Source organism: Nannospalax galili, unplaced genomic scaffold (assembly GCF_000622305.1).
Source record: "Nannospalax galili isolate Female #2095 unplaced genomic scaffold, S.galili_v1.0 scaffold33, whole genome shotgun sequence".
In the NCBI taxonomy this organism is placed as follows: Eukaryota; Metazoa; Chordata; class Mammalia; order Rodentia; family Spalacidae; genus Nannospalax; species Nannospalax galili.
Window position 1 is genome coordinate 141,189 of NW_008335436.1, and position 14,757 is coordinate 155,945.

Below are 14,757 nucleotides of genomic sequence, written 5' to 3' on the forward strand. Positions count from 1 at the left end.
AGATGTGTATTGGTTGCCATCATTTTGATTACTGTTTGCATTCTTTGTCTAATTTTGTGTTTCCACATTTATACCTTCATTTAGTTTCTTTCTGTAACCCCTTGGGTTTAGTCATTCCTTTCTTTAGCTCTTTGTATTGCTTCAAGAACTCTCTGTGGATGTGAATTCTTTCTGCCTATTTATATCCTGGAAGACTTTTCTTTCCCCTTCAACTATGATAGACATTTTCGCTGGGTAATGTAATCTGGGTTGGCATCTGTGGTCATTTAGAACTGGGAATACTTTGGTCCATGCTCTTCTGGCTTTCATAGTTTGCACTGAAAAGTCAGCTGTAATCCTAATGGGTTTTCCTTTATTTGTGATTTATTTCTCTTTTGCAGATTTCAGCATTGTCTTTTTGTTCTGAACATTTAGTGTTTTTCTATGATGTGCCATGGAGAGTTTCTTTTCTGGTCCTGTCTGTTTGGTGTTCTATATGCTTCTTGTATTTGTATAGGCATGTCTTTTTTTAATTTTGGGAAATTTTCTTCTACAATCCTGTTGAAGATCTGTTCCATACCATTATCTTGAGATTCTTCTCCTTCCTGTATGCTTATGATTCGTAACTTTGGTTTTTTTATGGTGTCACAAAACTCTAGCATATTTCATTCTTATGTTTTCTTAAATTTTTCATAATCTTTGCTAGAGTGATCTAATTCGTCCACTTTATCTTCCAATCTTGATATTCTGTTTTCCATTTCATTCATCCTATTGATGAGGCTTTCTCCTGTCATTTCTAATTGGCTTACTGAGTGTTTCACTTCCTTCTTCATTTCAGCCTAAGCAGTCTTCAATATTTCTAACTCTTTTTTTAATTCATTCAGAAGTTTATCCCTATCTTCCTTCAGTTCTTTGATTTCTTTGTGTGTTCTTTAAATTCACTGAATTCTTTTATCATGTTTATAATTGTTCTTTTGAGTTCCATGTCCTGTATTATCTCTGGGGAGTGCTCATTGTATTACTCTAGAGGACTATTGGTACTTGGTGGGGATATATTATTTTGGGTTTTCATGTTATTATTTTTTCTCTGTAACTTTGATGTGTGAATTTCTTTTGTAGTTTCTGATTCTTGTTTGAGACTCAAGCCTTCCTTTGTTGAGTTTAGATCTGCTTCTTTTTGTAAACTTTATGTGCCTTTGTGGTTCACTTGTTGGGCATGAAAAGCTGGTTGGTCTAGGCTTCAGGTTCTTTCTTTTGATTTTATATTGGTGTGGCCTAATTGCTTTTTTCTTCAGGAGGTCACACAGATGCCAAGTGAGATGAGGCTCAGATGCTCTCAGGCTTTCTCCCAATGTCTGGATCTCTCCAGGAAAGGGGCTGCCCTCAGGAATTTGGGGGCTGGGCTGGCCTGGGAGAAGGGCCCAGGAAAGATGCTGGTCTCAGGAAGCTGATGGCTGTGCCACCCAGGGAAGTAAAGGGAGGTGAGGGCAGGACCAGACCCAGAGGGTTCCTGAGGGCACAGGGAGGAACTGGGTTGGTCTGGATGCAAAGGATCAGGAAGCAGTGGTGACTCTGGGCCGAGAGGTTATCCCCAGTGTCTGGGGTGTCAAGACAAGAAATGGGCCTCTACCCAGGCTAGGAGGAGAGATGGGGCAGGGGAGCTGAGAGGGTGAAAGAGGCTGGGGGAGTCAAGGCACAGGGGGCACTGGACTTACCCAGGGAAGGTGCTGGGACCAGGACACGGGAGGCTGTGCAGCCCAGGAAGCAAAGCTAGATCTGTTTTGTTTTTTTAAGACAGAATCTTACTGTGTAGTCCTAGCTGTCCTGGAACTCCCTATGTAGAGTAGGCTGGCCTGGAGCTCATAGAGAGACGCCTTCCTCTGATTCCTGAGGACTGAGATTAAAGTTGTGTGCCACTGCACCTGGCTGGCTTTTTTACTATGAATACATGTGCAGGTCTATATAAATACGGATGTGCAGGTGTCTCTGTCTTATGTTGGTTTACAACCCAGGAGTTGTATGGTGAGGCATATGGTAGCTCTGTTTTTTGAGGAACTTCCATACTAACTTCCTTAGTGACTGGACCAATTTGCATTCCTCCAGGTAACACATGCACATATAAGGGTCTCACCACCCCTCCCCCTGCATCCTCACCAGCATTTGTTGTTACTAGTTTGCTTAATGATTGCCATTTTCATTGGACTGAGGTAGAATCTCAGTGTCGATTTAAATTGAATTTCTGTGATAGCTGAAGAAGTTGACCTTTTTTTTTTTCTTCATGTTATTTGGCCATTTGTACTATATCTTTTTTAATTTCACTTTTTATTGGATTTTTTCAATTTTCATATACTATTGTTTGATGGTATTTGGCTCCCCTTGCAGTGCATCTTCTGAGAGTTGTCTGCACCTCCGTTAGCTCATTTAGTTCTTTTGATTATTTAGTTTTTGCATCCTTTATACATTGTAGATGTCAATCTGCTGTCAGATGTCTAGGAAGCAAACATTTTCTTCAATTCTGTAGACTCTCTTCTCTGTTATTTCCTTTGCTGTGCAGAAGCTTTTTAATTTCATGCAATCCTAGTTATCAGCCCTTGGTTTTATTTCCTGAGCTATTAGTGTCCTTTGCAGAAAACCATTGTCTGTACCTATATCTTGAGCTGTTTTCCCTACTTTTTCCTCTAATGGTTTCAGTTTGGGGCCATATATTAAAGCCTTTGATCCATTTGGAGTTTATTATTTGTACAGGGAGAGAGATTAGGATCTAGTTTCATTTTTGTACATGTGGAAACCCAGTTTTCCCAGCACCATTTGTTGCGGAGACTGTCTTTTCTTCAGTATGTGGTTTTCACCCTTTTGTCAAAAAGCAGGTGACTACACCTGCTGGCAGGTGGCTTTCACTCGGGGTCTTCTCTCCCACTGACCTATGTGTCTGTTTTTAGATCAGTACCATGCTGGTTTTTACTATAGCTCTGTAGTTTAACTTGAAATCAGGGTGGTGATAGTTCCAACATTGTTCTTTCTATTTGTGAAGTACATCATTGGAATTTTTGTGGGGATTCTGTTGACTCTTTAGATTGATTTGGGAAACATAGCCATGTTTGTTATTAATTCTGCCAATCCATGAGCATGGAGGCCTTTCTGTATTCTTTAGTTTCTTCTTTTTGAGACATGGTCTCATGGATCCAAGGCTGATCTATAATTCACTATGTAGCTGAGGATGGCCTTGACCTTCTGATTCTCCTGCTTCATGAGCAACTACACTGAGGCTCGAACCCAGGGTTAGAGCATACTAGAAAAGAGCTCAACCAACTGAGCTCCAGCTCCAGCTTGTCTTCTTCAGTTTATTTCCTCAGGGTTTTAAGATGTTCATCGTGACGGTCTTTCACTTCTTTGGTTAGGTTTATTCTGAGGTAATTTATTTTTGCTTCTAAGTTCTTGTGAACTGGCTTGTTTTCCTGATTTCTGATTTAAGCACATTCATTATTGGTATACAGGAAGGCTACTAAAAAGTATACTTTTTAAATTACAAAGTAACATTTGTCCTTCTTTGTGAATTTGGTTGGGGTTGCAGAATCTCTCAGGGTTTTATAAACTTGTACTTTACAACAAAGCAAGCGGCTTTTATCTCTAAGGAAGGATTTTCCTTTGCCATTTATAGAGTTTATGACAATGTTGTAATGCTATGAACAAAAGGAAGGAAATTACTATCTCATTATCATAGGAATCTGCCACTAATTAACTGTTTATTGTAGCTATAAGCATAAGTAAATATCATAAACATCACTAAAAATGACCTTCCTATAATGACTTCCTTGTTAGTCATTTGTACTTAAGGTTAAAAAAAAAAAAAGGACAAAATTTCTTCCTTATTTCCTTTAGAGTTACTTTATTTAAATGAGAAAAGACAGAGTAGAAGAAATTGTCAGGCTTTAATAACTGGAAGGTAATAATGTGACCATTAGAGTTAAGATCTTTATTATTCAAAAATCTATTAGTTACGCAGGTAACTGGAAAACTGCAGGATTCAAACCAAGTTCCTAAATCATGAGTAATAATGTCTTACGTTCCAGAAGCAGTATGTGGAGGACTGGAGAGATGGCTCTGCAGTTAAGAGTGTTTGCTGTACAACCATGATGACCTGAGTTCAGATGCCAACATGCATGTAACAAGCTGGACATGGTTTGGCATGTTCCTGTAACCCTAGTACTGTGGGCACAGACAGGAGGATCACTGTCACCCTAGCCTAAAAATGAACTGCAGATTCAGGGAGATTCCCTGCTTCAAAGGGATGAGGAAGGGAATGATAGAAAAGGGCATGCAATGTGTCCTCTGGGTAGCACATACTGAGGCATCAATGCATGTGTATGCACATAAACTATACACACACCACACTCACACATATGCACAAAAGGATGAGAGAAACATGTTCTTTAAAAAAATGCATAATTTGATCCATTTGAAATAAGTGAGCCATTAGGAAAGATGTCAAGTGTAATGGTCTATAACTTAAGTTGAAATTTTAGGTTTTAAACTTTGTATTATATTTTTTTACTGACTGTTTTTTATATTTTACTTATTATTTTTTATTTCATGTGTATGAGAGTATTGTCTGCATGTAGGTAGGTGTACCTATTTTGTGCAGTGCTCTTGGAGGTCAGAAGAGGGTATCAAATTCTCCTGGAACTGGAGTTAAGGACGGTTGTTAGCCACCATGTGGATGCTGGGAATTGACCCTGGGTCCTCTGTAAGAGCAGCCAGTGCTCTTAATCACTAACCCATCTTTCCAGCCCCAAGTAATCATTATTCAGTGCTAAGACCCAAAATCCCAAATAGAAAAATAAATCTGAACACATGACAGGAAAAAGAAAATAAGCTTCTAATTTTCTTTTCAGCACTCAATCAGTGGCTCATTACTGACCACTCACTGGCCAGACCATCAAAAATCAAACTGTTGACTTCTTTCCTACAGTTTTATGTCTTTACTCCTTTACTCAAATCAACCAGTCTTTCTTTCTATCTGATCTATGTATCCAAATTAGTCTACCACTCTATTTTTTTTAAGATTTGCTTTTTTAATTATATGTATATGTGTGTTTGTATGCATGCATACAGTGCCTGTAGAGGCCAGAAGAGGGTGTCAGATCCCCCGGAGCTAATCCTACAGACATTGTGAGCCACTGGATGTGAGTGTTGGGAATCAAACTCCTGTCCTCTGCAAGGGTAGTTCACACTCTTTTAACTAATGAAGCGTCTCTCCAGCCCACCTTTGTTTCTTTGTCGTCCCCACCCCTTCCTTCCTTCCTTCCTTCCTTCCTTCCTTCCTTCCTTCCTTCCTTCCTTCCTTCTGTGTGTATGCATGTTTGTGTGTGTGTGAGACAGAGTGAGTATACATGCCATAGTGCACATGTGGAGGTCAGAGGACAACTTTTGGGAGTCAGTTCTCTCTACCCCATGTGTTCTGGGTATTGAAAGGTCATCAGGCTTGGTCGTAGGCACCTTTATTTAGTGAGTCAGCCTGCCAGCTCTGTACTTACATACTTGATTATAGTAGTTGAATAGTTGTAATAAGTAATAAATGAGTTGTTCCAAAGGCCAGGTGTTAACCAGAGAAATGGAATTACATATGTATGTATGTATGTATGTATGTATGTATATGTACACATATGTCATATATATTCATTTTGATTCTAATTTTTTTCAGAACAAGGGTATGTCTTCTCCTAATATACCTAAGGAACACCAGGGTGTAAACAAAATGTACCACTCCAAAATGGAGAAACATTTCAGGCATTCCTAGCTAATGACGTGGTGTGGTACTTTCAGAAATTCAGGCGCCAAACAGGCTTCTTCAGGTTGACAGACTCACAGTGAGAGCTGTGTATGTGTTCCTGTCATCTGCTACCTAAAAGCAGTAACTCTTAGGTTGTTTTAAAGTGTACAGCATTGCAAAAATGCAGTTCTTACTCATCAGATGGTAAACCCCAGTAAGTGTTCACCAAGTGCTTTCTGATTTAATTTGATAGTTAAATGTACCATAACAGCCTGGTCTGTTTCCTTATAGCACCACAGTTGGGGGTGGATTACTGTTGATTTGTGTCAGTGTTATACTAAGCTTCTGCTTTAGCTCACACATCTTTCAACATTAGAGAAGGTTGCTTCTGAAGAAGTCCTTTCACAAGTGAAACAGACATTAATATCTATGTGTGAGTTAAGAGCATGACTCAACACATTCATCTTTGATGATTAAGAGATTTTTTTTTTCATTTAAGCAATTATTTTCAGGAAAGAAAGCTTCTATGTAAATCTCCCTGAAGCATTTAGGGGCTATTAGTGTTAGCAGTTGCATCATAGACTCAGGTCATAGTTTCCCTCAATGGTAAGAGTCTGGGAATGTCAAGAACGGTGAGGCTATTGGACACTTTCAGCAGTCGAGGTTAGCCTCAGCATTCTGGATCTATAATTAGTCTAGCACCAACACTCTCTTGATTTAAGTTGTAAGAATGGAAGGGAGAGAGTTTTCTTTTGTTTTGTCTTTATTTTGAGACAGGATCTTATGCAGCCCAGGCTAGCCTCCAACCGACTATGAAGCTGATCCTGACCTGCCTCCCAGGTGCTGAAATTACAAAACTGCACCACAACGCATGACTATTTTTAGTTTTTATGTTTGTGTCTTGCTATAGTTGTGTGTCACCTCATTTTGTTGTCTGTCTTCTTGTTAACGGTTTTATTATACTAATTGATGGGAAAAGAAAATATAAGACGGAGAGGGAAAGAAGGAAAGGAAACCATAGTGTCCGCCACTCATCCCTCGTGTTTCCTCTCGTGCAGCAACAGGGGGTGCGGATCTTCATCATGCTTTACAAAGAAGTGGAGCTTGCTCTCGGAATCAACAGTGAATACAGCAAGAGGACTTTAATGCGGCTGCACCCCAACATCAAGGTATCCTCTCCCAGCCAGTACCAACACCCAGGACCTTTTTATGACTTTGTTTGTTTGGGGGCGGTTGGAATAGGCTTCCTTAATGTTTATTTTGAATGAACAGCATTGAGTCTTCAGAAATAAGCCAATATTATGCTTTCTTTTTTTAAATTAATATACAAAGTGATGGATTTCATTATGATGTTTTCACATGTACCTTATTTTTGTTGACCTTCCCTCCGTACTCCCCTCACTCAGCCTCCTGTTCAACACCCCGTGTGTCTGCTTTTCCCTCCAGAAGCCTTTATTTTTGCTTTCATGTCACATGTATTCTGTTCCCTCTTTTTTTCCCATTCCCTTTCATAATCCCCTGTCTAGATTTATGACCTGTTCTCACACCTCCCATATACATATACACAACATATAAAAATTTAAATTTACGGTTCATACATGAGGGGCTGGAGAGGTAGCTCAACAAGTAAGAGCACTGGCTGTTCTTTCAAAAGATTGCAGCTGGGGTCCCAACACCCACATGGTGGCTATCCTTCCAGAGGATGCAGCACCTTCTTCTGCCTCTCTTGGCATTGCATGACATAGGTGCACTTACATACATGCAAGCAAAGCACTCATACACAGAGTAAGAATAAATAAATCAAAAAACATTTTTAAGGGGGCTGGAAAGATGGCTTAGCAGTTAAGAGCACTGATTAGTTTTGCAGAGGACCCAGGTTCAGATTCCAGCACCCACATGGTGGCTAACAACCACCCCTAACTCCAGTTCCAGGACAGCCAACACCCTCTTCTGACCTCCAAGGGCATTGCATGACATGGGTGCACTTATACACATGCAGGCAATATACTCATACACATAAAATAAAAATAATGAATAAAATATTTTTTTAAAAAAATTTTAAGAGCCACACATAATAGAGAACATTTGGTATTTGTCCTCTAGACCTGGGTTATTTTATGTAATAAAATAGTTTCCCTTCCCATTCATTTCCCACAAATGGCATTATTTCTGGGATTTTTTTTAACTGCTAAATAAAATTCCACTATATATAGTTTGGTTCCACTGGCTAGCTATTGTGAGGAGTGCAGCAATAAACAGGGATATACAAGTATCTTTATGGTATAGCCTGTTCCTTTCTATGCCCAGAAGTGGTATAGCTGGGCCATATGGCACTAGTTTTCTTGTGATACCTCCACCCTGATTTCAGATCTGCACCAGGTTACACTCCTGCCAGCAGTAAGCAAGGGTTCCTCTTTCCTCACACATCATCAATATTCGTTGTTTGTTTCAATATATTTTATTGAGTTTTTGTGCATTTCATATATCTTAATCATATTTAGACTCCCTTCCTCTCTCTGTCCCCTCTCCACTGGATTTCATGCATTCTGTCATATATGTCAAGGCCTAATGAGTCAAGTTTGTATCCCCAGATGTGCCTCGGTATGAATTCACCCACTGGGGTCTAGTCAGCCTATCTAGTATCACTCCCTTGAAGAAGAACAACTCTCTCTCACCCAGCAGTGATCAGCTGCCAGTAGTTCTTTGGCTAAAGTTGGGGCTTCCTGCTCATTTCCCCAATTCTGTGCTGGGTTTTTGTCTGGGCTGAGTTTGCATGCGTCTTGTGCATGCTGTGACCATGCATAAGATGCTGTAGTTCCCAGAAGCCTGGAAAACTCTGTTTTCTTGTGGTCATTCACCACCCTTGGCTCTTACAAACTTCCACAATGGTTCCTAATCCCTGGGTGGATGAGGTTTATTATAGGAGTCCTATCTAGGGACATACACTCTACAGTCTCTTATTCTCTACATTTTGGTCAGTTGTGTTAATTGCCCTCTGTTGCATGAGGAAACTTCACTGGTGAGAGTTGAGGGATGCATTAGGATTCTCTCTACCCCCTGTTCCACTATGCTCTATGAGCCTTAGTTATAGAGACAGTTGTTTGAGACAGGGTCTTCCTGTAGCCCCTGCTAGCCTGGAACTCTATGGAGACCAGGCTGGCCTCCATCTCACAGAGATCTGCTTGCCTCTGCTTCCCAAATGCTGGGCTTGGTGGCATGTGCCACCACACCTGACTGTTGTTGTTTGTTTTTGTTTTTTTTTGTTTTTTTATAACAGCTATTGTTACTGGAGTGAAATGGAATCTTAAAGCAGTTTTGATTTGCATTTTTCTGATGACTCAGGATACTGCATACTCTTAAAAATATTTATTGACCTTTTGTTTCTTCTTTTGAGACCTGTCTATTCAGTTAAAATACTTTCTCATATTTCCTATGTTGATGCGGCTAGTGTCTCTTACATGTCTCAACTCTGCCTCTGATAACTTAAAGTGAAAGTATAATCAAGAACATGCTTCCTGTAGCTGTTTTAATATTCAAGCATTCTGTCAAATCTCCACACTTCTCATTAAGATAATCCCAGAGCTACTTGGATGCAAGGTCACCAAGGAATTCCCTGATTGCTGACAGAAGTAATGTGAGCTACTTTAGGATTTGAAATCTTATAGATTTAAAAATCAGTAGTATCCAGTATGAAATACAGATGATGTAAATAAAATAATGAGAAACTTGAAAAAGCTCCTCGAAATCTCACTAGACCTGAGACCTATCAAGAAAGATCCCCTAGTCATTGAGGCACTCCAAGACATCAGGAACTGATAAATCTATCCAGCCGAAAATGTATGATTGCCTATTTCATTTGCGTATGAATCAGCCCAAAGGATGGGTCATGTTGCATTGCCTCTGAGCACTCATTCCCCAGGCTTCTATCCAGCACCTTCTAGGGGTGTAATTCTGTGACATTAACAACTGAAAAGAGTGTGCAAAGGAAAGAGGAGAGGTAAGCCACAGGAAAGAAAGTATCAAGTCATAGAGCTGATAAAGGACACGTGTCTAGACAATACAGGGTCCTCACACAACTCAAGCACTGAAAGACAAACCAGTTTAAAAATGAGCAAAGGCTCTGAATGGACACTTCTGCAAAGAAGATATTCAAATGGCCAATAAACACGAAAAGACATTCACCATTATTAAAGATCAGGAAAATGCAAACGGGAGCTCGCAAGATTCTGCTTCACACCCACTAGAGTAGCTATAGTAAAGGGTCGGATAATACCAAGTGTTGGCGAGAATATAGAGTTCTATTACACGGTGATAGGGATGAAAAATAGTACAACCACTTCGAAAAACAATCTGACAGTTCCTCAAAAAGTTAGTTACCCTATAACCCAGGGATTCCAGCTTGTGACTAATCTTGATAACGTGACACACTTGGGAAGAGGGAACCTCAAATGAAGAATTTCCTTCATCAGACTGTCTTGTGGGCCTGTCTGGATGGCATTTTGTTGATTGTTAATTGATGGAGGAAGGCCCACCCCACTATGGGCAGTGCCATCCATGGGCAGGTGGCCCTGGGCTGTCTAAGGAAGGTACCTGAGCAAGCCAGGGGAGGCAAGCCTGTAAAGAGCATTGCTCCATGGTTTCTGCTCCAGGTTCCTGCCTTGAGTTCTGATCTTAGTGTCTTCCCTCATTGATGCACTATGACCTGTAGGCCCAACACTTCGCTTATCCACATTGCTTTTGGTCAGTGTCTTTTTTTACAGAAAACCAAACTAGAATACACCTCTAGGTCTATACTTAAAACAAATGAGAACACAGATCTATGCAAACGCTTCCATAGAAATGTTCCCGGTGGCAGTGTTCATAACAGTTCACAGGGATGCACAGCTCAAATGCTGATCAAACGGTAAATGGTTGGTATATCTATACAATGGAATATTGTTCAGCCATTGAAATGAGTGAGATACTGAAAGATAGATAGTACAACAGGGTAGTAGTATCTAAGACATTGCACTGAAAAAGCCAGTCATCATAGCATGGAGACTCACACCTGCAATCTCAGCACTTTGGAGGCTGAGGCAGAATAATGGCCACAAGATCAAGACCAGTCTGGGCTATGTAGTGAATCTGAGGTCAGCCAGAGCTACATGGTGAGACCCTCTCTCAAAAAGTAAAAAACAGAGAGCAGGGAGGATAGAGAGGAGGGAGGAATGGAATGCAGGTCACACAGAAGTAGAAGGGAGGTCCATTTGCAATGGAGAAGAGGAAGGGAGGAGGTAGAGGAGCAGGAGAAAGTGGGATGGCGTGTGTGTATGAAACGTCATCCTGAAACCCAGCATTTTGTATGTGGACTTAAAAAGTAAATTTAAAAAGTTTTTTTTAGAAAAAGAACCTCTGTTCACCACTTTAATCCCAGAACTCTGGAGGCAGAGGTAGGCAGCTCTCTGTGAGTTCAAGGCCAGCCTGGTGTACATGGTGATTTCTAGGCTAGCCAAGATTACACAGGGAGACCCTGTCTCAAAATAAAACAAAACAAAAAACAGAAGATCAAATCACAGGAATTTGTTCTTAGAGCCAAATAAAAATAAGATAATATATCAGATCTTATAGGACACAGCAAAGCAGCACAGAGGGGGATGTTTATAAATGCTCAATTAGAAAAGGGATAAGGTCTCCAAATATTAATTTGGCATTCAAATGTCATTTTAACATACAACTTAAGGATTCACACAAAAGAGAACGAACTAAACCCAGAGACAGCAGGGAGAGGAAAGTGATGCAGACGAGTCCAACAGAGAAGGGAAGATGCAGAGGACCAGCGAGACCAGAAGCTGATTCTTGGAAGGCAACCAAATGGGGAAAACTTTAGTGAGATGAGAAAGGAAGAAAGAGGCTAGTTCCTAAAACCAAAAGTAAAAGTGGAGTCATTATTAACAAGTCTAAGGAATAAAAAATGACTCTAGGGGGCTGGAGAGGTGGCTCAGTGGTTAAGAGCACTGACTGCTCTTGCAGAGGCCCCGGGTTTGGTTCCCAGCACCCTGGTGGCTAACAACTGTCCGTAACTCTAGTTCTGGGGGATCCCACACCCTCTCCTGACCTCCATGAGTATTGCACGACACGGGTGCACTCACACACATGAAGACAATACACTCATACACATAAAATAAAAAATAATAAAATAAAAAAGGGTTCTAAGAGATTACTATGAACACCTGCATATAAGCAAATCAGATGACTTTTATCAAATGGTCAGAACCTCCAGAGACCAACCCGGGAGGAGGTATGAGTCTAAGCAAGGCTGGTCAGGGGAGTGATCAGTAGTGGAAAATCTTCCCTAAAAGAAAATCCCTTCATCCTTTCAGTGGCTTCACTGATTGTCCTAGTTTGTTTCTCCATTGCTGTGACAAAACACTCTGACCAATACCAACTTGGGGAGGAAAGGGTTTATTTGTCTTACATCTCCCAGGTCACAGTTCATCAGAGAGCCCAAGGTGGGAACTCAGGGCAGGAACCTGGAGTCAGGAGCTGGAGCCCAGACCATGGAGGAGCACTGCTTACTGGCTTTCTCCCCTGGCCCCTGCTCAGCTTGCTCTCTTATCCAACACAGGCCCACCTGCCCAGGGGTGGCACTACCCACAGTGGGCTGGGCTCTACCACATCACTCAACAATCAAGAAGGTGCCCACAGACATGGCCACAAGCCAGTCGAATAGAGGCAATTCCCCAATTGAGGCTCCCTCAACCCAGGTGTGTCAAGTTGACACTAAAGCTATCCAGCACACTGATGACTTCTACCAAATGTTGAAAGAAAAGCTGACACTAGTCCTTTGCAAAATTTTCCAAACACTGAAGAGGAAGAAAGATGCTAACTCATTACCCTGGAACCACTGGACCATGCACATCAAAATTGGTCATGTGGTTTCATATTATGTGTATTAGTATTTCAACTCAGTGGCTGCCAAAATATCAGTATAATTTATTAACATCTTTCCACAGATCTTATTGGTTAAATATTCTAGAGTATCTTTTTTATTTAAATACCAATTCTAACCGTTATGGAGGGAACTGAGAATCTAGAACTATTAAACCAAGACAGCTTTAACAGTCATGAAACTGCAAGCTAAAGGACAGTTTCTTCAAAATACCGTGTGTGGGCTGAGGACTTAAAACATAGGTGGAAATCATATGTGGTGGCCTGTACCTTGGATCCCAGCACTCAGGAACCTGAGATAGGAGGATTTCAAGTTGAAGGTAAGCCTGGATAACGTGCTGATACCATGTCTCAAAACAGCAATAGCCAGGCATGATTGATGCATACTTTTAATCCTAGCACTTGGGAGGCAGAGGCAAAAGGATCTCTGTGAGACTGAAGTCAGCCTGGTCTACATAGAGGTTTCCAGGCCAGATGGGGCTACAGGGACACCCTGCCTCAAGCAACAACTATAAAAACCAACCAAACAAGCAAGCAAAAAATAATAAGGAAGAGAAATCTAGGCCAAAGTCTTTCTCTGCTAATACTACGAATAAAGTTAGAAGTTTGAGAGACTTTCTTTGGTGTATTTAGAACAATTTGTTATGTGAATCATTAAAACATGTTTTTCAGGAAGAAATCAGACCTCCTTTGTTGGGTCATGAAAAGTATTTCTAAAAGCACGTTCCCTGTGGATTTCTCCCCTCTGAAGGTGATGAGACACCCAGACCACGTGTCGTCCAGTGTCTACCTGTGGGCTCATCATGAGAAACTTGTCATCATTGATCAGTCAGTGGCTTTTGTAGGTGGGATCGATCTGGCTTATGGAAGATGGGATGATAACGAACACAGGCTCACAGATGTGGGCAGTGTGAAGCGGGTCACCTCAGGACCATCCATGAGCTCTCTCACAGTAAGTACCTGTCACCTTGTGGGACTGTGCAAAATGCCCGTGGCTTGTCTCATACATATTCACAGCCTGTAGTGATCCAGAGGCGGCATCTCCTCAGAGGGGTGGTGGGCACGGAGTCTGACAGCAGACACAGCTCTGTGCCAGCCTCACCACCTACCTAGCATGCCACTAGGCTCTCTCGGCCTCAGTTTTTTTCTCTTGTGAAAAGAGAAAGCAGATTCAATGGAGAGGAGACTATCTCACAGTCAGCTTTCTGGTTTTCATTCAAATGAAGAATTTAACTTTCGATAATCCCAGCACTTGGGAGGCAGAGGCAGGCAGATCTCTGTAAGTTCAAGGCCAGCCTGGTCTACATAGTGAGTTCCAGCACAGCTGGGGCTACAGGAAGACCCTGTCTCAAAAAAAAAATTTTAATTTTCTATCTGGGAACAAAAGTTTATAAGTGAAACAAAATTGTCATAAGTTCATATGGCAATCAAGATAAGACCCTGTCTCAAAAAAAAATTTTTTAATTTTCTATCTGGGAAAAAAAGTTTATAAGTGAAACAAAATTGTCATAAGTTCATATGGCAATCAAGATTTAGATTAAATAACATTAAGAAGCCTATTAAGGGTAGCATGGGTTGGAGAGTTAACTCAGTAGATAGGAGTATTACTGCTCTTCTGTCAGGCATCGTGGCATGCTCCTTTAATCCCAGCCCTCGGGAGGCAGAGGCAGGTGGATCTCTGTGAGATCAAGGCCACCCTGGTTCACATTGTGACTTCCACGTGGGCTGTGACTAGGGAGACCCTGTGGAAAAATTTAAAAAAAAAAAAAAAAAAAAAAGTATTACTGCTGCTCTTGCAGAGGACCCAGGTTTGGTTCCCAGCACCCACATGGTGGCTCACAGCCATACACATAAAATAAATCTTTAAATGTAGTTAGTGGGGCTGGGAATGTGTGCTCAGCCAAGGATTTTGGCATTTGCTATTCATAAACACAGAAAACATAGGTCAGTCTGGGGTTTTTTAGAGGGAATTTGATCAGAAAGTTAAGCAGTAACTTTTCAAAGTACTTGTCAAATCAAGAGCTGCCAAAATATCTACATTGTATATCCATCTGCTTGGTATTTCATCTCAACCCTACCAA

The 14,757-nt window shown here is 41.0% G+C and overlaps 1 protein-coding gene across 1 annotated transcript in view; it reads left to right on the forward strand.

The window, feature by feature from the left end:
* The window catches only part of Pld1 (phospholipase D1), a 197,793-nt gene that overhangs the window by 91,334 nt on the left and 91,702 nt on the right, over positions 1-14,757 (forward strand). The window contains exons 13-14 of the mRNA XM_017797388.2: positions 6,808-6,918; positions 13,428-13,628. Of these exons, the coding sequence (XP_017652877.1) occupies positions 6,808-6,918; positions 13,428-13,628 (312 nt within the window). The remainder of the gene's footprint in view (positions 1-6,807; positions 6,919-13,427; positions 13,629-14,757) is intronic.